Genomic DNA, 24,488 nt, shown 5'->3' with positions numbered 1-24,488 from the left:
CATAAATTTGGAGGGAGGGGCTGCTCCAAGTGGACCGATTCGTCTTTCCGGTGTATCGATTCCCTTTACGGTGTCTCGTGAATAACGTTGAATCGTTGATTAGAATTTAAAACCTGGTACAAGGTGATGGATAGATAGTAATAGCCATCCACCAGCTTTCCTTCGAATAAAATTTTTTACTCGCGGTGAAGGAAAAACTTATTTATGCAAACTTCGATAATATGCTCTTCATGATTGTTATATGGTTTAAAAACGAAAATCTTTATTTTTTTGTAATTATAATATCTTCCAGAATTTAATCAATATAACCAAAAAAGACTATTATTTATTTATTAAAAATCCCAAATAAAATCGAATGAGACACAATAAGTAAAAAGTTTTACCAATCTAAAATTTTATTTACTATATAGTTTCTAAATTCTACGTTTAAAAATCTACACTCGCACACGCTTTAAACGCTTTTTTTAATCAACCCATTACAAAATTATACCCGATCCTCGAACGTAATTACCATTCTCCTCGCAAATAAAGACGATAGAAAAATCAAAGAGACCGACTTTCAGCCGACTTCCTTCTCCCACCAACCTTCTCCAGCCGCCCTCCCCTCTTTCTCCCGACAATGGCGTTGCAGAAGCACCACTTCCGTCGGGCGCTTCAACCTCCTCGTTGAAATGCCTCGACAATGCGACGAGTCGTGCGCCTTCAAAGACGTCGCTAACTCCGTTACAACACGGCGAACTCTGTTGCAACAAGGATCGACGAATGGGGAGAACGAGTTGGAGGAAAGGGGTGGCAGAGGATGAGCGTAAATCCAGTACGCCTGATCAAAGCACCACTACTTGGAAAAGAGAGAACGCTCTTACGGATTCTTCTCTCTTTTCCCCTCTTGAAATTATCCTTCTGTTTTCCCGCGTGCCATTCGCGTGGAAGAAGATTCAGAGAGAGAGAGAGGGAGAAATTCTCGTTTCCACGAGACGGATGGAAAATTAAGTGTACGGCTATGCTTCGAAAGAGTACTGCGCGACTGTATTCCTGTAAACAGGATCTTTCCTTCTGTTCTCGTTAGTTTGGAAGAGTAAATTCGTTTGGGAGGCGAAAGAGCGAAAGTGGGATAGATTTTTCTTTTTTGGGGTGGAAAATTCGTTTTAAAAGATAGAATTGATTGATTGATAAATGAAAATGATATACACATTTCGTCTATATTTAATGTATAGGAAATTCTTCCGAGTTTGTTCGAACGATGAATAAAAATTTTAAACTCGATGTATCCCGATTCTTCACTTCACACTTCCCCCTCCCCGTCTAACGAAGGAAAAGAGTACAAGTTATCTCGAACCAAAAAAAAAAAAAAATGATTCGAAGAAACAACGAATGTTTACCGATATCGACAATTGTGCCAGCCTGATTAAATTTTTCCTCGTTACATTTTCCACGAACGAGCTCGTGTTTCGTCCTACACCTAGGCCGCGGGGATACGCGTAAAAAAATTATATCGGCCAATGATCGAGACAAATTGAATCCGGATCCCGGATGTAAATGAAATTTCACAATTTCCGCCCCGACCGAATTCGCGCCGCGCGAAAAGTGCTACCTGCGCCGTAACGTACGTGGACGGCGGCTCTCTCCGCGTGTGTGTCGATTTAATTAAATTTTAGGCAGCCGGTGTAATCGAATCCTAGTACAACTGCGATTACGAAAGTCGTTCTATGTTTAATGCCCTGCAGGGAAATAGTAAATGCAATTTAGAACGTCCTGCGGCGCGGTTAATTTATTGATATCGAGGGCGCCACCGTAATTTTGCGCCGGTGCTAATAATGTACGATCAAATTTTAACGAAAAACCGGCGGGTGGAGGAGGGAGCAGGCCGGGGGAGGAAGGGAAAAAGGAAGAAAGGGGAATCACGCGTTTTAACAAGTTTGGGAAGAAAGAAGCGAAACGTTCCCCGATACGTTCGAATAATTGCCGGCCGGGATTCGAGGAATCGAAGCCAGTTTTAAAGCCGAGGGGATGGAAAAATCATTTTGTACGCGGCGTGAAATTTAGTGCAAGTTAGAAAAAAAAGAAATTACCACGGTTCGGGGAAAATTCTGTTTCGTAAATTAACGAACGAGGGCATTCCGTTTAATGGAAAAATTCGTCGTGGAAGTTTTAATATATACGGAAACGGAGATGAACTTGATGAAATTGTAGAGGAATATCGCGCGAAGGAAGATGATTATAAAAAGAGAAATCTCTTAATTTCGAAAAATTCCTAATTTCCACCTGATATTCACCGGAATAAATAAAATCCTTCCCACTCTTCAACGAAAAGGAAAATATCGAGGAAGGAAATCAGAAAGTTTCCCGAGTGGAATCGAAAAAAACAAGCGATATTCCGTGAAGATTCGACCTCTCGGACTCTCTCAAGTTTAAAGATCGAAAAGAGAAGATACACCGTTTACACTCTTTCTCAACAAGCAAGTGTTTTTCCGACGGCTCGTTAGATCGATCGAGTTCGCCACGGTCCACTGGCTGACATCGAGATTCGTTATCGAATCTTGAAAATGGGGTTGCGGTCGGCGAAAATTCAGGATTCAACTACCGTATCGAACACAGGCATACTTCGACCGATATCTTCCCCGACTGTCCACCATCTTTTGCACCGATCTTCTTCCCTTGACAACCCTCTCGCCTCTCGCCTTCTGGCGTCTATTCCAAGGGCTCTTGCGTTACTTTTCCGCATAATCGAAACACGATGGTTTGAGAGAAAGAAGCATCGTGTCGCATTCGTTAACTTTAAACTAAATTCGTTTTGAAGGGTGGTGTCGCTCATTCCTTTTCTCGATTGATCTTCCAGAGTTCTTTGGGAAAGGCTGGCTCAGCGATTTTCTCTCCGACGTCCGTGTGCGATGGGACAGATTGAACTTTTCTACGGTATCTGATTCGTTGGACTCTGGTTTTGGCCATAAGTGAAGTGGTTTTGTTATTGGAGGGATGGTTGGAGCGTAGATCTTGATCATTGATCTATCTTACGTAAATTGAGTAGCAAATTGGCAAGCGTTTTTGACAAAATTAATATTATTAATTTTACGGTTATTCGAGTGATTTGAATTTGATTATAGGTAACCATAAAGTGTAAATTGTGGGATTATATTATAATTTAGGTTGTACTATGGTGTTTTGCGCGGAGAGTAGAGGCGAGCACGGTGTGTAGTAACTTGGATCACGCCATGAGTTATGGCACAATGACCTGGATCGCAGCGTGTTCTGTTATGTAATGTTTTGGATTACGTCATGAATTATAGGATAGTGATCTGGACCGTTTCATGAGCTATGGCACCATAAGTTAGATCACTATAGTTTTACATCTCAATACAGGAAAACTTATCTGTGAATACCACCGTATATAAATTATAATCGATATAATTTATAATTTTATGAAAATCTTTATGGACTTTTTATTCCATATAAATAACTCTTATATCACGTGAAATGTGCTTAAAAAAGAAAAAGCACCTTCATCACGATCAAATTAAACTTCGATGGTTGAAAATGCTGATGGCGTAATGGGTAAAATCTTCGGATCCCACGAAAAATTCTCGAGTTCGAATCCTTCCCAACTTTTCTAATTCCATTTTCCTCAAATTTTAACGATTTTTAATTCTTTCATCAATTCCTTAAAAATCACGAATTACAAAATTGTGAAATTCTTTCGCGAAAAAGGAGGAAAAAAATATGAAATTAATAACTTTGAAAAGAAAATTTCATCTCGACTAAAACTACGATTCTTCTCTTTAAGTACCGATATTTTCCTTTAAATCGATTAAAAACAAAACATTCCAAAATGGAAAAAAAAGTTAGTGTTTAATTCAAAAAAAAAAAAAAAAATACAATTATCTCTATTTCCTCGAAACAAAGAAAGAACTCTAACACTTTCATTCCACGAAAAAGTAACTCTTAATCAATCCCTGGCGTAAAATTAATAAAACAAAGGCTATAATAAAATTGCTCGCAACTATCTCTAAACTTCCGCGATAGATATCTTCCTGAGGAAATTCGCGACGGGTTCGGGTTTGAAGGATAATTCGTGCGTTAGAGACGGCGTCACGACGTTCCTGCGGCCTATGGGCATGCCATCAGGATTTCTGGCACAATGCTGTAATGTTCCACCGTGATAGATATACAGCTGTAATCCCACATCTTGCCCCTCTCTCCATCTTCCTTCTCTCTCTCTCTCTCTCTATTGCTATATTAACTCACGAGTGCTGCGTGCACAGCGGAACTCGTGTACCACCCCATGCATCTATGCGACAATGCACGGCGGGCTTTCAACGTGTGCGCGTGCATTAATATGTAGATATCCGTGTACGTGTACCCGATGGGATTTCGATTCATATGTAGATGTGCGCGCGAGTAAACTGGTTTTATTCGAGGAAAAAAATATAAGAATGGGCTTATTATCGAGGTTAAATCGAAATATCCCTTTTTACATTTTATTCCTTTTCGACTGTTCAAGGGTCGATGATAATTCGATAAGAAACGTTTTTATTTGGAATTTTTCTCATTTTACAACTACACGCGATCGTGATGATTTTAAGGATCTTCTATAATTTTATCAAGATATCGTGGTTACGAAATTCTAAAGATATTGTTAAATCTTTTTTCTTTTTCTAGACTTTCTTCCCTATTCTTATTTTACAATCTTAGAATCAAGAAGCAGCTACGTAGGTATTACGATAAAATTACAAAATTGCTTAAACGAGTTTCGATCCCCCTTTTAGAGATGGAATAACACCACAATGGGGATCTTAATTGAACAAGTAACCACCCGTTTCACGGAGCAACAATCGAGGACCAACGAAAATTTACAGGGGTAGCAACAACAACTTTCCATTCGTATCGAGCGAGTTACGAAACACAAAAGGGCCCTTCAAACAGCGGGTAAACTGTTTCGATGGGCAAACTCGTTAAACAACGATTCAACCAAGAAACAACACGGAGGCGTCGATTCATTAGTCGATCTCTTTCTGTCAACTTCTCGAAAAAAAAAAAAAAAAAAGAAAAAATCATAAAGAAAGAACAAGCAGGAAAGAGAGGGGGAGGAGAAAAAACTTCCAAGGATACGAAAGCTTCGTTTCTCCGCAAGTTCGCTAGCAAACTAGCTTGATTCGAAGAAGAGAGAGAGAGAGAGAGAAGGAAGAAAGAAAAAAAAATCGAGACGTTCTCGAGTTGACGGCCTTTTAACACCGGCCGGATGTAAGAGTGCCACTCCTGACAACAGACAATTGCAACGCGACGAGAGTCGTTCAACTATAAACGACCACTACAATTACTACGAGGAAACGCGCAGCCACGCTCTCTCGACTGGTTAACGTTCTGCGCTGAATAATTAAGCAAATTTGCGTTTGCGCCGTTTCTGATTTAAACTTCCACGGTCGCGTGGCTGAATTTGTCCGTGCGCTTTTCCACGCTTTTCCCTTCTGGTGTCGCGAGAAGAATAGGGGGAGGAGGAGGAGGATCCACGCTGGAGGAAACTGGACTAACGAGTCGAGTTCTCGCCACGGGTACAATCGATAACGGAATTAAACGGGACGGTTACGTGTTAATGCGAAACTATTTTCGTTACCGAGGTTCGAGATGAAGTTTTCCTGGAAATTGCTCGATTATGTTTTGCTCGGGATCGCGTTCAATAGCGCGATTTGTTTGTTTCTCCTTCCCTCTCTCTCTTCCTCTATTTCGAGAGATGGAAGAGTTCTCGAAGAATTAATTCGTCTTCGAAAGTCGAAGTTATTTCGCGAGAAAGTACGCGATATAGTTGGAATTTTGAATCTATAAATTCTAATTAGGTGTGAAATGATGATCGATGGTTTGAGAATATTTAACTCCGTAAGAACGAAATTTGAAATAAAAAAGAGAATCGAACATTTTTAGAGATCCCCAACGGGGGTCCAATCCGATTTAATCCAAAAGTTGCATCAGAACGGAAATATTAAAAATCCGACGACACGCAATTTTCGAACGCTGCGTATTCTGTAAATCGGTTGTTTTCGTTGAATGAAGCAACTCTCGGCTTAATTGCAAACCGATGACACGATTATCGCTAATAACCCCCGCGATAGTTGGGCTACTTCGAGCGATAACTCCTCTTACGTTATTACCTGGCATTCGCATCGGAAAGATTAAACCGTGAAGTTAAATTACACATCGGTTGAGAGAGAGAGAGAGGAGAGGGAGGGAGGGAGAGAGATAGAGAGAGGGTGGTAAAATCAGAATACTCTCGATAACGGGCTAGCGTGCGATAACGCATATTGGCCTGATGAATTGCTCGCATACCTTTATCTACACACGTAGAATACCTTTCTACAAATCGTTGATTATTCGACAAACAGTTCGGCGTCATGGTTGTTGGGGCTCATTACACGAGTGTAAATCGAATAAGTATACGGGGGGGTAATTTATGAGTCCGCGGCTCGATTTCGTATTTTCGAGAAAAATTTATCGGTATAAATTCTATAGGGGTAATTTATCGTGACATTTTTCGAGGTATTATGCCCGTTTAAATCCGGTGGGTTTATTACGTTGAAGTGAATTTTATTTCGAATGAAATTCTCATTAAGGGGTGTATAAGAATATTTTTCTGAACGCGAAAAAAAAATAGAAAAAGAAAAAGAAAAAGAAGAAAAGAAAAAAGAAAGGAGGAAAAAGGAAAATAAGTCGTTAAATATTATGATCTAATTTTTCGACCTAGTTTCAAGATTTTATCTTAAACGTTTTGCACGTTTATCTTTTATGAAGAAGCCTTAATTTATTTTGAAATAATTGGTGTTATATTAAGCTGTTATACGGGATTATTTTTATGATTACGGGTATATATAAAAAGTACTCAATTAACCTGTTTTAATTTTAAACTTCACTTGCCAAGCTTTCTGCAAACTTATCTAGATATATTTTTAAACGCTTATTAATTATTAATTGAAATGTAACGACTTGATTTCGAACATCTCCCGATCCAAAACCTGAATTCGAATATATACATGTATGTAGGAATCAAAATTTTATCGGAGAATTTCCAAATTCCATATACATATATATTATATATTTAATATTTTAAATTTCGATCTACCACCATTGTTACCCCGTCCGTTGAATTTCGTTCAAAAATTGGACCAATTATTCCATAATGGACCCGAGATTCCCAGATCGATCTCCAGTGAAATAAACCCAATACAATTACGATAAAAAAAAAAGGCATACAGAGAATCCAAATGGAGAATTCATGGAAACTATAAAAAAAAGAAAAAAAAGAAAAAATAAATAAAAATTGATGGACACGATCGATATTTGGACGAGATTTCTACGAGATTTCCCGCTTTACCGATATAACCGTGGAAGTTGGCGCAGAAATTAAACCAATTATGCCTGTCAATTTGTGTCCCCTCCCTCCCCGCCATAATAATAGCACTCGAATCCCGGTCGGTCGATGTTTGACCATTACGTGGGCATACCGGCTGTCGTGCTTCTCGTAAATACCTGCGCCCATCAAAAGGGTCCTCAGAATCCCGCAGCGCCGATTTCCATAGCCATTGATCTATTCTGGTACTAGAATTAACCGATCGATTGGCGCACCATGCATTTCGGATCCGCGACTTCCATCGAGCGGAACGCGATTAATTATACTCGCGATACGCCGTCCATCGAAAATCCTTTGTCCCTTAGTTTTTAAAAAAGAAAACGTCTCGCGATTTCGCGTCACTTCGTTGCTCCTCGTTTGCGTCGATCGCTGCCTTGGGAGAAAACGCCTGTCGGGAGTTGTGTGCGATCGTTGAACCGTGTACAGAAGGCAATGCTTAATTATTCCATTTTTTCGATTATCGAATTCGACGGTAATCGTTGATTAATCGTGTTTCGAGGACGAAACGAAGAAATTTTGAAAAAAGGGGCCAAGAAATATTTTATTTTTTCCTGCGTGCAACGGTAATATAAATTTGTCATTTTTGCAAAATTGTTCGAATGTATTTCTCGGTAAAAAAATTAATTCATCATCCTCGAAAGAGATTATATAATTTAATTAAAACTTGTAACATAAAAAAAAAAAGGGGGGAAAAAAGGAAAAAGAATGTCGGAGCCATGCCAGCTTCAAAGAGGCGGAATTTAACGACAAAGTCGAGTTCCTGGGAGCGTCTTGGGCCGAGGATTTCGTGTGTCTGATGGAATTTCCCTGAGAATGGCCACAGAATCTCTCCATTCGTAGCCAACCATGTACATTCGAGGCCTGACTCGGGTTCTTTGACCTACTTGCGATCTCACTTTTCGACGTCTCGTCTTACCTATTTTCGACAAGAAAGATATACACCGTGAAAAAAAATCTATCGTATGGGAATCCATTTTCACGACGAAGTTTCTTCCATTGCTATGCTCAATTTCGATTCATCTTCGAGGAAACATCGACTGTCGAAATGAATGTCAAAATAAGACAACGTCTTGCTCGCGTTTTCTGTCATATTTTCGCGTACAAATTTTTTCTATTCTTCCTCTTTATAACCTGGAACAAGTAACTTCGATTAGTATTATAAGTAATGGCTTTTACTAAAAAAAAAAAAAATAAAAATAAAAATGTTTCAAGTAAAAATTCTATGATTTCGAACGAGACACAATTCGACACGATCAATTTTATATATATATGTATATTTCACGTTTAAAACAAAGTCTAAAAAATAATAGAAAAAATTGCCAAAATCAATCCGAAAGGTATGAAAAACGATATTCGAAATCGAAAATTAATAGTGATATTGTGAGAATAAAATATTTCCAAAGTGCTTAAACGATCAATTGAATCCAACAGCGCTGTTTCGAGACTTCCGTCCCGACGATAAAACCGCCGATTTAAATCATCCCGCGAGTAAAGCGCGAAACGCGTGAAAAAAATTCAAGAAAAGCCGATACATATCTTTTCCACGATTTGATACGAGATCAAACGTGACGAATGGAGACCCGTGACGAGCTGTGAAGTAATGAAAAGGTCGAAGTGCGGCCGGCAATTATAGCCGAGCATTCTCGATGAGCAGCATCGAGAGGGAGAGGGGGAGGGGGAGGGGGAGGGCTTTCAATGCGCCATGAATCAACGCCAGTCACCGCCATTTACCACCGACCGCATTCCTCCGTGTTAAGCACGCTTATCCCTCCATCCACCCTTATCATTCATTTCACGTTGCAACTATTTACACCCTCCCCTTTCATCGTCACGCTTATCTTTTGCCCTATCTCCCCGCGTGAATTTATAACCACCCCCCTTTTATTTACGAATTTTATAAAAGCATCGTTTTCCATCGTGTTTTCGCGGTGGTACGGCTTTTGAGAAACTCGTCAAACTGGAGATCGATGGTACTGGAGATAGAGCGGGGAGATGTATATTTTAACGCGATTCTTCTTCTTTTCGAAAGAATTTCGCACTGCCCTCTCTCACGAGTTTATGCAATTGGAGGATCTTTGTTCGTTAAAATTATTAATTAAGCAATCTCTTTCTGGTTTTATAGAATAATGATCCGTCATCTTGTGATGAAATTGAAGAACACGATTGTACGTAAAGATTGACGAATGCCAGAACGTTTATTATTATTATGAATTTGAAAAATCAAGCAAATTATTCGAAATTCCTCGATAATTTATCTCATGAAAAGGGAAAGAGAGATGGTAAGCTGGATTAAAATATTCGTTCCATGGGAAAATATTTATTCAAGCTTCCTTTATTTCCGTTTAAATGGCAACGAAAACAAATGGAGACACGAGAGCGTCGCGAAAAATGCGAAAACATTACGGTTACGATTCTATAAAAACCCGAGGTCCCGCATACGTGTATTTCGCGTTTCGTACGTTTCGTTGAACGTTATCGAAACGTTGAGAAAACCCTTGAAACGTTTGCAGAGGGACGGATATGTTGGACGATATTCATCCGTGCAAAATACACGATTCGATATGTCAACCGTGCCGTTCGATCTTTCGTCCATGTTGCCACGATAAATTAATAATCTCAGAATTGCTCGGATTTGAATATCGTTGCAAATCTAAAAACCATCGGTTCGACAATTTTTCATAATTTTACGAATTCTCCCAATTTTTAATAAATTCACGAAAACCAAAATTTCTCCAATGTTCTCCAAAAAAATTTATTCTTCCTTAATAAAATAATTTCTTCAAATTTCCAACGCGCGAACGCTCCACGCTCCTCGTTTCATTTCACTCCGAAAGAGATATAATCTGACAGAATTGCAGTTTAACGAAAGACAGATAATCATCGATCGAATTTTTTCCCCAATCCTAATCGAGTTTGGAATCGAACGGGCCGCTATTTAAAGCAAATCGGTCTAACCGACATAAACGGGGCGGGTCTGTATGAACATCGACCGCAGCTACGGCCAATTTGTACGAGACTGTAAACAAGAACGGGCACAAAGCAAATTCCGTCCACCGGATGCTGCGAATACCAGGAAATGATACGGCACCGATCGTGCCGATAACTTAAGCGAAAATCACCATTTCACCGAGAGATCCGCATCTGTTTATATAACACGTGTACATACTTTAATAATGGAAAGTTAAATACAAATATAATGACACCTCTCTATGTACGCATATCACGACAACAGATCATTCGCACAACTTTCCATTTTCGATGGGAAAATCCATATACAAGAAACCGTGCCAAGCCTATTTTTGTTCCATCCCGATATCTCGAACGGTTATGAAGATATAAAGTTTCCGTAATGGTTAAAGACAGTTTAGAGATTATAAATAGCGACCTATATTCCTTCTTGGAAATGCGTATTATTACGTTCTTCCAGGAATCGTGTTTGGGGATAGGTAAGCGAGAGGTTGCAGGGACAAGGAAATGATTAAAAATTAGCTTTCTGTTTGCACGAGGATATCTCGGGAACCGAATGTCGTATCGGGATAAATGGAAAAGCGTTTTAAAGAGTAAGATTCCACGCTTCCAACGATCGTTCACCCGTTGTTTAAAAGTCGGTAGCCTTCGATTTACGCTTTCGATTTATGGAAACTTCATTATCCTCATATTCTCAATCGTGAAAACAACGTTGGAAACGTTTCATTTCGATTCGAGGAATCGCTTCTTGCCTATTTTTCCCATTTTTGCGTATCGTACAAAATCTTGACAATTGTTCTCCACGATGAAACATCGTTGCGATGTTTCCACTTCGGCGAGCATAACGGAAGAACAGATTATATAGGGACGGTAATAGAAATAATAATAAAAGGGTCGAAGAGCGTGGCGAAGATAACAGAAACAGGGTTAACCAGGTTTATTGGGATGCTATGGACGATGAAGGGAACGGTATGAGATCCGAAACCAGGTTAGAGCTCAAGTTATAATCCCAGAATTTCGTAATAGAGTATATAGTCCGGCCGCTTGCGGCGAAAATGTCTGTTAACGTATTTACGAAATCCGTCTTCCCCGATTTAATCGTCAAACGGCCATTTACTTTCGTTCCTTGATGCGATAAATTAAAGTAGTTTCAATTTAAATTGACTGTATCGTTAAAACACTCTTCAAACAACTGTAAACTCGAAGCTTAAAAAAAAAAAAAGTACTACCACTCGTTAAATTGTTCTTTCCTCCTATAGATGGATAAAAATTTTAATCGAAGATCAGGTATTTTAAAAATACTCTTTTTTCTTTTCTTTTCGAAAGAGGAAAGAATCGATCGATAAACCATCTGTCCTTACACCTAATTTCACACTACTGTGGTAGGATTTTCGCATGATGGATGCACGAACGAAAGAAATTTGATCTTGGATATTAGAGGTACAAAAGAGGGAGTGGTGTTTGCATTGAAACGCGTTTCCACGAATCCACGAGGGATGCAGAGTCACTATCTTTCTCCATCTCTTCCATTTTTTATCGTTCTCTTCTCTTCCCATCTCTCATCCGGATCATCGAACCAAGTCATTTCCGATACATCTTAATCCAACGATCGCACGTCTAAATAATTCCACGCTCTTCTTTCCAAAAACTTTGTCCCTTCAACCCCCTCCTCTCTCTCTCTCTCTCTCTCGACTGAAAAATTAATCGATGAATCCTGAATCTTTCATACCTTTCCAATAAATACCTTTTCCACTCGCGTGAAATCTTTCCCTCTCTCCTGGAAAAATCTTCCCCTCGCCTTTTCCACGAGTTTTCGCGACGAGAATGGGGAGGACGGAGCGAGGGAAGCACGAGCGACGAAGAGAGAGAGGCGGTGGATCCGTTTGAAAGGGCCGCTGACAGGAGGACAAGGGGATTCCCAGAGCCACGGCACTCGAGCGAGTCTGAACCATTACCGGCATGTTTGAGCGACGAGCCGCTTTGATGCCGAAAGCCTACTCGAGAAGGAGCTGATGGAGTGGCTCGAGTGCCTCCTCGAATGGCCCCTCCTTGTCCCGCCACCTGAACCGGATGTCCACACAGGCCTCCCCGGGTCTCAGAGTCACGAATTTGTGGGAGGAGCCCGGGGAATCGCCGCCTCTCGCCGTTGTCGATTAATTATCGATCGTGATCGGATGTTTGCACGGTGTGTTTGGATTTCAGTTTTGACCGAACCTTTTCTTTTCTTTTCTTTCTTTGGGTTCGCGCGAAAACTTGTCTCGAGAGATTGAAACGTGGAAAGGAACGCGGTGTTTTCCTCCAAGAAGGAAGAGATCGACATTCTCGTAGCGATTATCAACGATTCCGTTTCTTATCCTTTTTTTCCTCCTGCAAAAATGAATCGACGAATCGATGAATTTCTCACGGGCGAAAAAGAAGGTACGCAAAAGTAACTGGAAGCAATAACTCACCGTCTAAATAGTAACTTTTCAATCAGATCCAATCTCTCGAAAATCCCACGCTTCCTCCCCGTTACAACGTCAACGAGGCAGAACGTCGAAAGATAGACGATTCTCGTTCCTTTTTTTTCTTTTTTTCACCCCCGTTTACGAATTCGAACGGCGATCGATTCGCGTGCAGATATGCACCGAGTCCCTCGAATAAAAATGGAAATCGCGGTGCAGTTTACGCCGGGAATCAATGCAATCCCTTTACCGGATTAAAATTTTATTTGCAATTAAACGACGATGGGCCAGCTGTGTTTGCCGTCCCAATGATCTATTTTTCCTACGTAGGAAGTAGAAAAGAAAGAAAGGAGAGAGAGGGAGAGGGAGAGAGAAAGAAAAGAAACAAAGGAAATCAGGAGGGAAAAAAAATAGGAATAGGAGGTCGTAAAGCGTTGTGCCATATTTTATTCATTCGGCCATTTTCCTTTTCTTTTTTGTTATGAAAACTGGATCGATTCCAAGGATGATCGCGTGTGATTAAATGAATAATTGGGACACGAGAAAAGAAGAAATTCTTAATGGAACCAACTTTGAAATCGATCTGTCCTTGGCCCCCTTTGCTGAATGGAGATCCGAACGGAATCCCTTTGAGAACACGCACGCGTCGAATAATTGCTAATGTTTCTTGGGAATCGGGAAAATTTTTACGATAATTGGACTTGCCAGATCCCTCTCTGTTATTATCGAACGCAATTATCACTATTTTTCGACATTACTTCCGATCGTTAATATCTCTTTTCTACATGTTTGATAAATTGCTAGTTTCTTGTTCCCTTCCCTCTATTGTTTCATGATTTTTCTTAAAGATAAATGCGTAGGAAGCATATCTATTTTTGACTATAATATTATCACGTAAGTGAACCGGACGGAATGACTGGCTTTAGAAATGTTGGTATCTTTAAACGCTGCTATTTTTTACATAAATTGTTCGTATCTTTATATAATAAAACAAACGCTTCGTCGCATCGTTGTTCTTTATAAGATCTTTTCGATTCTGAACCAGAATTTTTCCGATCTGCTTCGAAATCGAATTGTACCTCCAATAGAAATTATTTAACTTTTTCTTTAAAAATAGTCTCCTAAAATGCGTGGCAGCATTCGTGACATGAAATGTGAAGAGAAAAGAAAGAAAGAAAAATATGGAAGTATATAATTGTGACAACGTCGAAGACAGAGCTTTGGAATTATCATGCAACGACATGCATTCAATCACGATATGAATTCCCATGAATTCGATAGTTAATGATTCAAGGTTGGAAAGCTCTTGCCACTGGAATTGTTAATGATTCAATATTTATTGACTCTAACTGGCCATGATTTATTGATATACACTACACGTATAAGCTGCAACGTGTTATCAAATTTATCGCGAGACAAATATTCGTGTCAACGAGACTATTAACCTCATCGATTGATTTTTATATCATCGAGTAACAAACTTAACGACGTGTATTAAACGGGGTAATAAAAGAATCATTCAAATAAGATACGTTCACTTTTAGAAATATCTCCGATTCCGAGATAAATAATTCGTGGATATTATCACGAATTACCTTGCTCGCGAAATTAACGCAAATTTCTCAACGTCAAAAGTAACGAAAAACGAAATTAGCTTCGCCCGTAATTTTGCCCGATGTTTCCGCGCTTTAAAAATCACGTTACGCGCGACCTGTCACGCCATACGAAATGATCACGGATTATTTCGCGTTTATCAAATTATAAATCGGAAAATAAAAAGATAAAAAGACGAAGCAACGAAAATTTATACTCGTGGAAATTGGAAAGCTTGAAAAATAATCCCTCCCCCCCCTGCAAAACGCTAACCAACTAAATCTCACTCCAAATTTCCTTTCCCGAACTTCAAATTCTGAAAAAGAAAGAAAAAAAAAAAACTGTTTCTAACAACTTTTCGATACATCAAGATCCGAAAAATCGTCGAAAGCTTCCCACGTTGCCGATATCCCGAAATCGATTAATATCTCGCCACCATAAATTCCATCCAGCTTCAAGGAACAACAAACGCTCCGGAATTTATCACGGAGAGAAAGAGAGAGTTGAGAGGTTTGGAAAGAAAGAAAATACGGGGTTGGAAATGGCACGGCCGCTTATTGCGTCGCACCTGCTCGCGTGCGGATTCCGGATTTGCCGCGTGCAAACACGCAGCGTCGCCCCTGAATTATGTGCTCGATTAACCTCGAATCGATCTCGCCCTCGTTGGAGGCCGCGTTGATTCGAAAATAATTGTTTTCCGGCTTATGAGCACGTTGGAAGGAGGGTTTCCGATTCTTTCTCCGCGGTTTGATCGGGTTGCTTCGCGTTGGTCGTCGTTGGTCACGGTTTGAACGGGTTTCGTGGGGACGAGGGAGGGATTTTGCGATGTTAGGGATGCTAGGGATCGGTTCCAACGTGTTTGACTAGGTTTGATGAATTTTTTTCTCTTTTTTCGACGAAATCGAAATCGAGATTTTATTAATCGCAGAAGGAAAATATTGCACAAGTCGAGTATTGTCGTTCTTTGTACCGTTTAAAATTGTATCAAACGGTTCTTTTAAGCTGAATAGTTGATCGATGTGTTCGATACGGAATCGTATCGTAAATTTAATATATTTTGAAATTATTGGAACCGGGAAGTTGAATTCGGCGTTGAAAGACATTGAAATATTATTGATTGAAAAGGATGATTTATTTTAATTAAATTCTACGAACCGGATCTTTACATTTGGGTAATCGAGGGAATACAAGTTTAAACGCTGCAAAGATTGATGTATATCTGATGCTTATTTATTTATAAATGTGTATGCATGGCCTTAACAACGAATGAATTAAAATATGTATAGTTTCGAAGTGATTTAAAAAGCATTATTTCGAGTCATTGTGATTTCATGGACGGTTCCATAAAAGACCATTTGTAATATTTCTATTAATTTTCTCTTTGCTTTTCACGTTCAATTTTGTTTATGTGTAATACGACAAAGGGAATGAATCCTCTTTGTTACAATAGAATCCACTTTTTCGATTTAGATTAAGCTTTCCCTCATTGGGGTTTATGTGGAGAAATCGATGAATTTTATTATATCCGACACGTTATCAATAGCTTCAATTGAAACGAAATAAAATGCCTTTCTTCGCCAACGATTCATTCACGATGAATATTACACGACAACATTTTATGTTATGTTGGAAAAATCGTTGCCCTATATTTTTCTTCAAATATAAAATTACGCGATATAATCGTTTTATTTATCTGGCAACCGTTTCCTTAATGATGATAAAGTAACTAAAAAGTATATAAAAATCACATCCAATTTTGGGCAGACAGGAATTCGAAGCGAAGCTCCAACGAATATCGAGGAATTTCTAGGGAGAGTCATTTAATCTCTCGCGACTTTCATTGGAATTTCCACGATAATCCGATATTGATTTCATCAAATGGTCGAGCGAGTTGCATCAAGCATCGCTAGTATGTTAATTAATATCTTTTTTCCGGGTTGATCAATTTTACACAGATATTAATTGCACATCGAAAAATTTCTGGAGAAAGACTCAATATCAATAAAAAAAAAAAAAAAAAATCAATCGACAAACGGAAGAATCTTCTTCACATTTTCACAAAAAGAGAAAAACTTACGCGTACAACTTTCTCTCCCATATCCAACGAACAATTGTGAACGACACCTCTATTTCTATCCACCCTTTCTCTCTCTCTCTCTCTCTCTTTCCTCTCATAATTCTCTAAAAGTTGTTCTCTTATCCCAGTTCTCGACCCAAAAAGTCGAAAATAATTTTCCAAGGGGGAGAGGGGGGAGGAGGAGGAGGGGACATTTTATTCTTTTCACCGCTCTTTTCGACGAAATTCACGGAGACGAGGCGTGTTGCTTTCGACACTAATTAAAAAAATCGGGGAAAATCGTGGAGGACGAGGCGCAACGCGATATTCTCTCGCGGGCCGTCGACCGTCGACCAGGGGATAACTGGGTCGCACATGGAGAGGGTCTGGTTGCCGGAAGGATGAGCAGGTCGCGGTTAATTGGGTCATCGTCACGTCGCGTTTAACGAATGTTTAATTTGTCTCGTTACGAAGCCGGCCCCGTGATTAATTTCGATTAACTACGCCGTCAGCTTCCCTCGTCCCGGTTTTATCATCTTAACCTTGTCCACTGATTCGCTGATGAGCCTCGACGGAAGAGAGAGACACAGCTCTACGGGATTTTTCCAGATTATACGCGTAATTTCCGCGTTATTCTTTCAAACGGTGTGTTCGTTAAAAAATCCAATCTTTCCTTCTCCTTTTTTCCTTCTTTCTTGAGAAATATGAACTTTTGAATAACGAATGTTATTAACACTGTCGAAAAGAACACGTGTTTTATGTATATATATATATATTTTTTTTTTCCATTCCATTGAATAACGATGTCTTCGTTAAGGGTTCGAATCTTTTCTTCTTTAAATATGGAAGGAGTGCCATTTTCATTTATGTATTTCGTCTTTTGCGTATTTTTGAATTCTCTCGAAAACGGAGGAATTAGAAGAGATAGGAAGCATCAGGCGAAAATTGTCCATCTGTTCTGGCGCAATCGATTACGATTCGAAAGTTGAATGAAAATAGAAGCAAGTTGAATGTATTTTTCAACGAGGATAGAGGCATCGTTTCGTTTCGAAGATTTCGATTTCGGCGTCGAAACGAGGACTAGGCGGTAATGCATAATTAAAAGCAGAAACTCTAGCGAATTTTCAACGGGGATGGTCAAATATCGATCCGATGAAAGATTCAAGGACTTTAAAATTCCCGCTCGTCGAATAATCTTCCACGGTATGCTAAACGCGCTATCGCTAATTCCGTTTATTTCCCTTTTCTCTTATTTTTACTTTATTTTTCTATCCCGCTTCCTATGGAATAAAACAATGATATTGTTTGAAAGTAGATTCGTTTCTGTATAAGCGCTTAAAAGCGATATGAAATCGTTCTTTCTTTCTTTCTTTCCTCCCTTTCTTTCTTTTTTTTCCCTCCCGTTTCTATTTTGTGATCCTTTTGTCAATTTCACGGTTGAATTTTATCAGATTTCACCAGACCAAGAATATTAAATTTTGCGTGCGACCGAAGTGTCTAAAATTTCAATTTTTCACCAGCCTGTTTTTAAATCGTTGATAAATTTTTCTTTACTCTCCTCTCCGAATTTTTCTTTTTTTGCGAGATAAAAATAGTTTTAAAATCTTTCAGAAGACGTCTACGTGTGTTCATTTATTACAAAATTTCGAATCGATTCGTTTCAATACAATTACAAATAAAATTAAAGAGATATTTTTTAAATTTAGAAAAATTGAAAGCACAATTACTCTCGTTGTTTAATCCAAATACTGAAAACACAAATTAGAAATAATACTGCCCGAAAAATCTTAAACGAAAATCAATACCGCGTCTCTCCAACGCGGAACGAACGAGTAACTCCACTATTTTCACGAAAGTGTGGAAAAAAAGCCGGTATCGAGTTTCACTCACCTCGGCGGGGAAAGCGTAGTTATTAATGCGATGCTCCGATCCATGATCGTTATCCATCCCATAGTGTATGTAGATCTCCTCGAATTGATAGTGATAAGCTAACGGCCCACCCGTTATATTGACCCGCACCTTCGCCTCCCGATCGGCTCTGAACACCAGGAACTGGCCGGTGTTGTACAAATGGCCGGAAACCTGAAAAACGAAATAGAATCGAAACCTTTCTCGTAACATCTCGATTTCTAATACGCACGAGGCGAAAGTGTATTCGTTTAAAGAAGAAGAAAAAAAAAAAAAAAAAGAAAAGAAATCGGAGCGATACTTTCCGATCACAAAATATTTACAATTCCATTATTTCAACATTCCCGAAATTTTGACGATTGATCTCTCCTTGATAAAAGTTTTCAATTCCTTTTTTTACCCGAATCTTTCTTTCCAAACACAACAAAACTCATCTGCGCACAAATAAATCAATTTCTCCGGAAAAAAGAGGGAATTCGAATAAATCTCTCTCTCTTTGGATTGATATTCCACCGTTTGAGAGACGCAAACCAACTTGTCTTTCCAGCCCTTCGTCAATCCGTGATTACGAATACCGTTTCCTCTTCATCGGAAACGAATAAAAGTCGCGATGAGAAAAATCGGTGCTCGAAGGATGCGCAGAGACACGAGGGAAAAACACTGATCCTGGGGAAGAGGAGGGAGGAGGGGCGAGATGTATAATTAAAATCGCGTAACTCCATTAAGTCCCGTACGAAACGCAATTATCCCCGTATTACGCGTGACGCGCGTAATCATTCTCACTTAAATCACCGTTATACACGGGTGAAAATTTTAATCCAGGATCCATTGATTTCGAACCGAATTTTCTAACTTGCCCCATGTAATTCAACGATTAACGATCTTCGTCTTCAATAATAAATTTTCTTCGATCACGATTCCATTCGTCGAGATACTTGTCGATACGATAATTTTGTTGTACCAAATATTGTTGATAATTCGCTCAACGATAACTTCATTTATGTTGTTGTTATTAGAATTATTTTCTTCGGGATCGTTTTTGGAATGGAAGCTTAGAAGGTATTAGAAGATGTTATAGAATTTAAAGTTCGCTGAAATTTTATTTGTGGTTTCATTATTTTATAGCTTTTAATTTTAATGGCTCATTTATTAATGAAATAAAATATGAGAATATAATTAATATTCCACTTAAAAATACAATTAATGTTATTATAATTATTAATGAATTCAATGAATTAGATAAGTATAAAATTACTGAAATGTAAATTGAATAAAAAATTAAATAAATTAATAAGATTGTTGGATTATTATATATTATATTTACATAAACAGCTGTAACTAGTGAAATAATTATTGATATTATTGTTTTTGAAAGAAGTAAAATGTTATGATAAATTTATATAAATTAATAAATATAAAAAATACTATTTTCAAAAAATATTTTAATAGAAAATGATAATTTTGGGAATTATCGATATTTATATACTTATATTTATAAATTTTTTTGAAATTTTAAATAAATTTAGTTAAAATGTTGCTAGCAATACCACTACTTCATAGTTCATAGCATCTATTTGTTTTCCTTCGATACGCATAATTCAATTGTTTTGTAAACAGATACGTTTCGCAATCACGTATAATAAAATATATTCATTCAGCTAAAGTCGTACATTTTTATTTATTATTTTCACGGCCCAGTCAAGAATTACTTGTCTTGGACGGGAGGATTATTTGTTTTCATTTAAATTATTCTTTACGTATGTATGGTTAAGTCCGTTTCTAGATCGCGTTTAACGAAGGCAGATTATTAACTCGAAGCATTATTTCGAGCTAAAGTAACCGATATTAAAAATAAATAACTTTATTAATTTTATCTATTCCTTATATTATTCGAATTTGTATATATATATATATCTTCTTCATTTCGACTCTTGTTTCACACATTTCTCCCCAATGTTGGCAAACTAATTTCCCATAAAAATGTTCTGCCTCTCAAAATTCTCTAAAACATCATCGTTCCTCTCCGTAATCCTCGATTCTCCCTTCTCCTCCCCTCCGATTCTCGAGAGACCTTTTCAAGGCTACCTCCAAGAAGGAAGAAAAGCTTTAAAGGGTGGTTACACCGGTTGGCCAAGAACACAAGAGGAGGGGATCGTGGAAAAAAGGGGAGGGGGAAGAGTTCTTTGTAACGAGGTTAATGAAGCGGCCAGTATACACAGGCGTTACCGCGCGGTGTTTCGAGGCCGCGTACAAAGCGTTAATTTCGGGTCGGAGCGACGGAAAGAGCGGGCAGATGAGCATGGTCAAGGCTTTACTAAATTTCTCCCTACCACCCACGATACCTAAATTACCTCCCACGCCACCTCTATCTTGAACTATGGGGCTCTCATCTTCGGCCTTTCCCATCACGGGGACCGGTTTCCTTTCCCAGAGCTTTCTAATTAGTACGCCATCATCAATGGAACGTTGGCAACGTTGGATTTGCCCGATTTGTCGAGATCGCGGGTAATCCTCGCATCTCCAACTCGTTAACTTCGAAAATTGTTTGTTGATGAAACATTGTTAACGATGGCGAACACTTTAATTCTCATTAATCGATCGTTATTAGTATCCAGAGTTCGAGAGGAAAAAAAGTGTATCTTATACGCGAATTACTTAATAAAATCACTTAGTAAAGAAAGAAGCAAGTCGTGAGCAAGTTTGAACGAGATGAATTTTTTAAAAATTTGCTTCCTTTAATTGTCTCCACGAGACTTTTCGTAACGCTTCTTTAACGATGATACAAGATAATAGAAGAAGTTTTTGCTCGCAACAATTTCACCATTACCGATCCATCCAAAATTAATTGAACTCGCCAAATCCGTTTCGAAGACCGGCTCAACTATTTCCTACAAAACACCACCATTCCCACCACTCTCTCCAAACTCTCTTCACCCACCCTCTACAACAGGAACAACGTCGTTTCACAGGTTGGCGACACGAGTCCTCCGCGAATTCTCTTCCCCAACTCGGGGCTAATTATCGAGGCGGTGGAAACACGTTGGCCAGGGTGATCCCCTTGACACCTCTGCTAATTTCTTCGCGGCATAACGAGGAGTAGGAGTGGAAGTAGGAGGAGGAGGAAGAGGAGAGGTTTCGAGAGGTAGGAGCAAGAAAGGGCGCCGACTCTCCCTCTTCTCTTCACCCCCTTCGCCAGATAATTGATTAGGCATTTAATTGGACGGAATAGCGGGGCCAGACACCCCCAGTTGTCGCTGTTACTACCCTCGAAGAACGAAGGGCGGTGGTGGTGATGGTGGCGGAACAGCCACGAGTCGTCGACGAGGGGAAGTCCATTTTCTTGTACGTCGCGTGAAGCTGAATTATGGCGTCATCAGTTAGAAATAATGAGGTAAGCCGAGGGGGTGGAAGGAAAGCGGCGGAGGAGGACACGTCGGCAAAAGTCGCCGGCAGATAACTTATTATTTTGCAATAGATTCCAGATCTCTATTCCGGCCGAGTTCCGGTTAAATACGTCCACGTTTCTGCATCGTCGCTTCCGGTTTTGCTTCGTTCATCACATTTTTTTCTCATTGTTCGCTTTCGATCGAACGTTTTAATCCCGTCGTAAAGGAATGGACGAGGTATTTCGAAAATTTTAACGAATATCGTTCGAGATCGAGGATAATTATTAATAATTTCTGCGCGCATTAATTCAAAAATCTCGATAGTAATATTATCACTAATTTAACTTATATCAACATTAATTCTATCGAAACCACTTTCCAATTCTTAATCGATTACCAACCTTGTTCAAATAATTCCGATGTTAATTACCCTAATTTTAAAAAAATCTTCCACTATTGGATCGTTTATTGCCAATTCTCCTTAAAAAAATTTGATCTTGAAAAAAAAAAAGGAATCCCAATTTCATCTTTACAGATTCATCCACGTTCCTCGTCGAACAATTCTCCCCAGACTTGCTCCAGAGAGAAGGTCGCCTTCCCTTCCTTCTTCCCCTCCATCGGAATATAAATCCAAAGACGACGCCAAGAAGTAGCATAACTCATCGAAAGAGCATAACTCATTATCCCCCCGGACGGATCCCTCCACCTTTTCGACTCTAATTCGCGGATAATCCTCTCCTTTTTCACCCCATTCCCTCCTCTTCCCCAACTTCGAACTCGGATCAATGAGGCCGCCGGAAGAAGAAGAAGAAGAAGAAGAAGAAGAAGAAGAAGAAGAAGACTCGCGGAGAGAGGAAGTCTGCGAGGCCGAATCCTCACAAAGGCCGCCGCCTCTCCCTCGACTTCTTTCCTTCCTTCACCCTCCCCCATCCCTCCACACTTGCGAGAGAAGCAAGGGAGGGGGAGGGAACAATCGTCATCGCGAGTTTTGTTCCCTTTTCCGACGGGTGGAAAATTCTCCGCGTCGTGAACCGCGGTCGTAATTCGCTTCCTCCTCTCCCCTCTGTCGGCGAGAAGTTCATCGGCGCATCGGTGATTAATGGGGGCCGCCGTTAAGTTTCTTTCGGCCGAGTTTTCGAGGGAGGAATCAAAGGGAAGTTTCGCGGAAGGAAGGGAAGATCGGGTCGGAAATTTGGGTTTTTGGCGGGTTTGGAGAAAGGATTCCCCTCCCCTCCCCCAAACTTTGACGGGAATCGATTGTCTCGCGGGGCTTTCGGGCGAAGGGCGAAGGTTTTGTCCTTGAAACTTGCGATTAATCGCGTTTCTTGGTTGAGTGAGGGGCGAAGGGGAGGCTTGATACGGCTTATTCTCGGCTGATCTGATAATAATTAGGTTCGTACAAAATCGTATAATATCGTAATGAGTTTTATATACGTATAGTTTAGGTACTTTATATCTTCGCACTTTGTACAAGTTGTTATTAGTATATTTATTTACTGTCGTAGAAAACGTATACGCGAGGAATAAAAAATTGGTAAAAGTAAAAAAGGCAATCATTGAACAATCATCGATCGATCAATTTGACTCGGTTAAAAAAAGTATACTCGTGGCACGTAATCGAAAATCGACGAAAAGCGATATAAAAAATTTTAACAAAAATCCTTCGAATCGAAATAAAAGCAAAACGATTTGTTAATTTCGAAGAACGTTACACGCGTTCGATTACGAAAGAAAATTCGAGATTGAATCAACAGGGGTTGAAAATCTCCCTTTAAACTCTTCGTTCGAAACGGAAACGTTATTTTAATCGGTATTTCACAGTTTCGGGGGAATGTGAGCGACCACGATGGTTATCGCGGAAAGGAGCGGGCGTCACAGGCGTTCCAATTCTCGTGGAACAATGGCCTGGACACGGAGAGTTAACTAACAACCATCCCCTATTTATGCGACAGTTACGACGATTTATATACGCGGCGGCGCCGTCCTCTCTTCGGCCACCGTTTATCGGAAACGAGATACCTGTTCGATTACCTCGATCCTCGATGGGCGAAGAAAATTGGTTGAAAAGGGACGTTTGTTTCTCCGATTCGAAACTAATAACGAATTTTAGATTTTATTTAGCAATTCGAACCCACTTATCAATTCCACCCGCATTATATATTATATACTTAAAGAAAAGTTGTTATACTTTCGACGTGTTATCTAAGCACGGTCTAATTTACTCGTGTTAAAAGAAAGGGCACAAAATTCTATTTTTTCCAAAAGTTATTACACTTCAAGAAGAAGAAGAAGAACGCTACATAATAATTTACGATCAATTCTTCCAATTAACTCTTCGCGCGCTTTCTTTGAAAGAGAAAAAGGAAAAGAAAAACGAAAAAGGAATATTTGCCTGGCCGCGATACCAGTTACGGATATTCGGTTTATTCTCGAACAATGGCGGTTCCGATTCGGATTCTCTTTCGCGAGGAAAAAGTAAGAGGCGGAACAATGGGCCGCCCTTTATTCAGAATCGCGTTGCCCCGAGTAAACGAGACCCAGTTCTCCATACCAAACGTTTAGAAAGTCGCGGCTATTATCTCCTCGAGTACATTCAAACATCTTTCTTTCTCCCTCTCCCCCATAAACGAATATCGAAACAGGACGAAAAGGATGACGTACACCTCCTCCTCCCATTTTCTCCTATTTCATCTTCCTATTTTGTTATCTTTTCTCTTTTTTGGGAAAGAGCAAGTGGAATATTC

The 24,488-nt window shown here is 39.5% G+C and overlaps 1 protein-coding gene and 1 long non-coding RNA gene across 10 annotated transcripts in view; both read right to left on the bottom strand.

The window, feature by feature from the left end:
* The window catches only part of LOC107999596 (carbonic anhydrase-related protein 10), a 215,566-nt gene that overhangs the window by 28,160 nt on the left and 162,918 nt on the right, over positions 1–24,488 (bottom strand). For 8 of the 9 annotated variants that reach the window (XM_062081780.1, XM_062081776.1, XM_062081777.1 and 5 more), the window contains one exon: positions 18,341–18,532. The exons of the other annotated variant lie outside the window; for it this stretch is intronic. In XM_062081780.1, coding sequence (XP_061937764.1) covers positions 18,341–18,532 — 192 coding nt within the window. The remainder of the gene's footprint in view (positions 1–18,340; positions 18,533–24,488) is intronic. 9 annotated transcript variants of the gene reach the window in all.
* LOC133666968 (uncharacterized) lies at positions 12,573–18,334 on the bottom strand. Its single transcript, XR_009831908.1, has 2 exons — positions 12,808–18,334; positions 12,573–12,724 (listed from the first exon to the last, which is right to left on the bottom strand). It is a non-coding gene; the product is annotated as an uncharacterized LOC133666968 (long non-coding RNA).

The sequence above is a fragment of the Apis cerana genome, linkage group LG11 (assembly GCF_029169275.1).
Source record: "Apis cerana isolate GH-2021 linkage group LG11, AcerK_1.0, whole genome shotgun sequence".
Taxonomy (NCBI): Eukaryota; Metazoa; Arthropoda; class Insecta; order Hymenoptera; family Apidae; genus Apis; species Apis cerana.
This window is presented reverse-complemented; position numbering and strand designations above follow the sequence as displayed.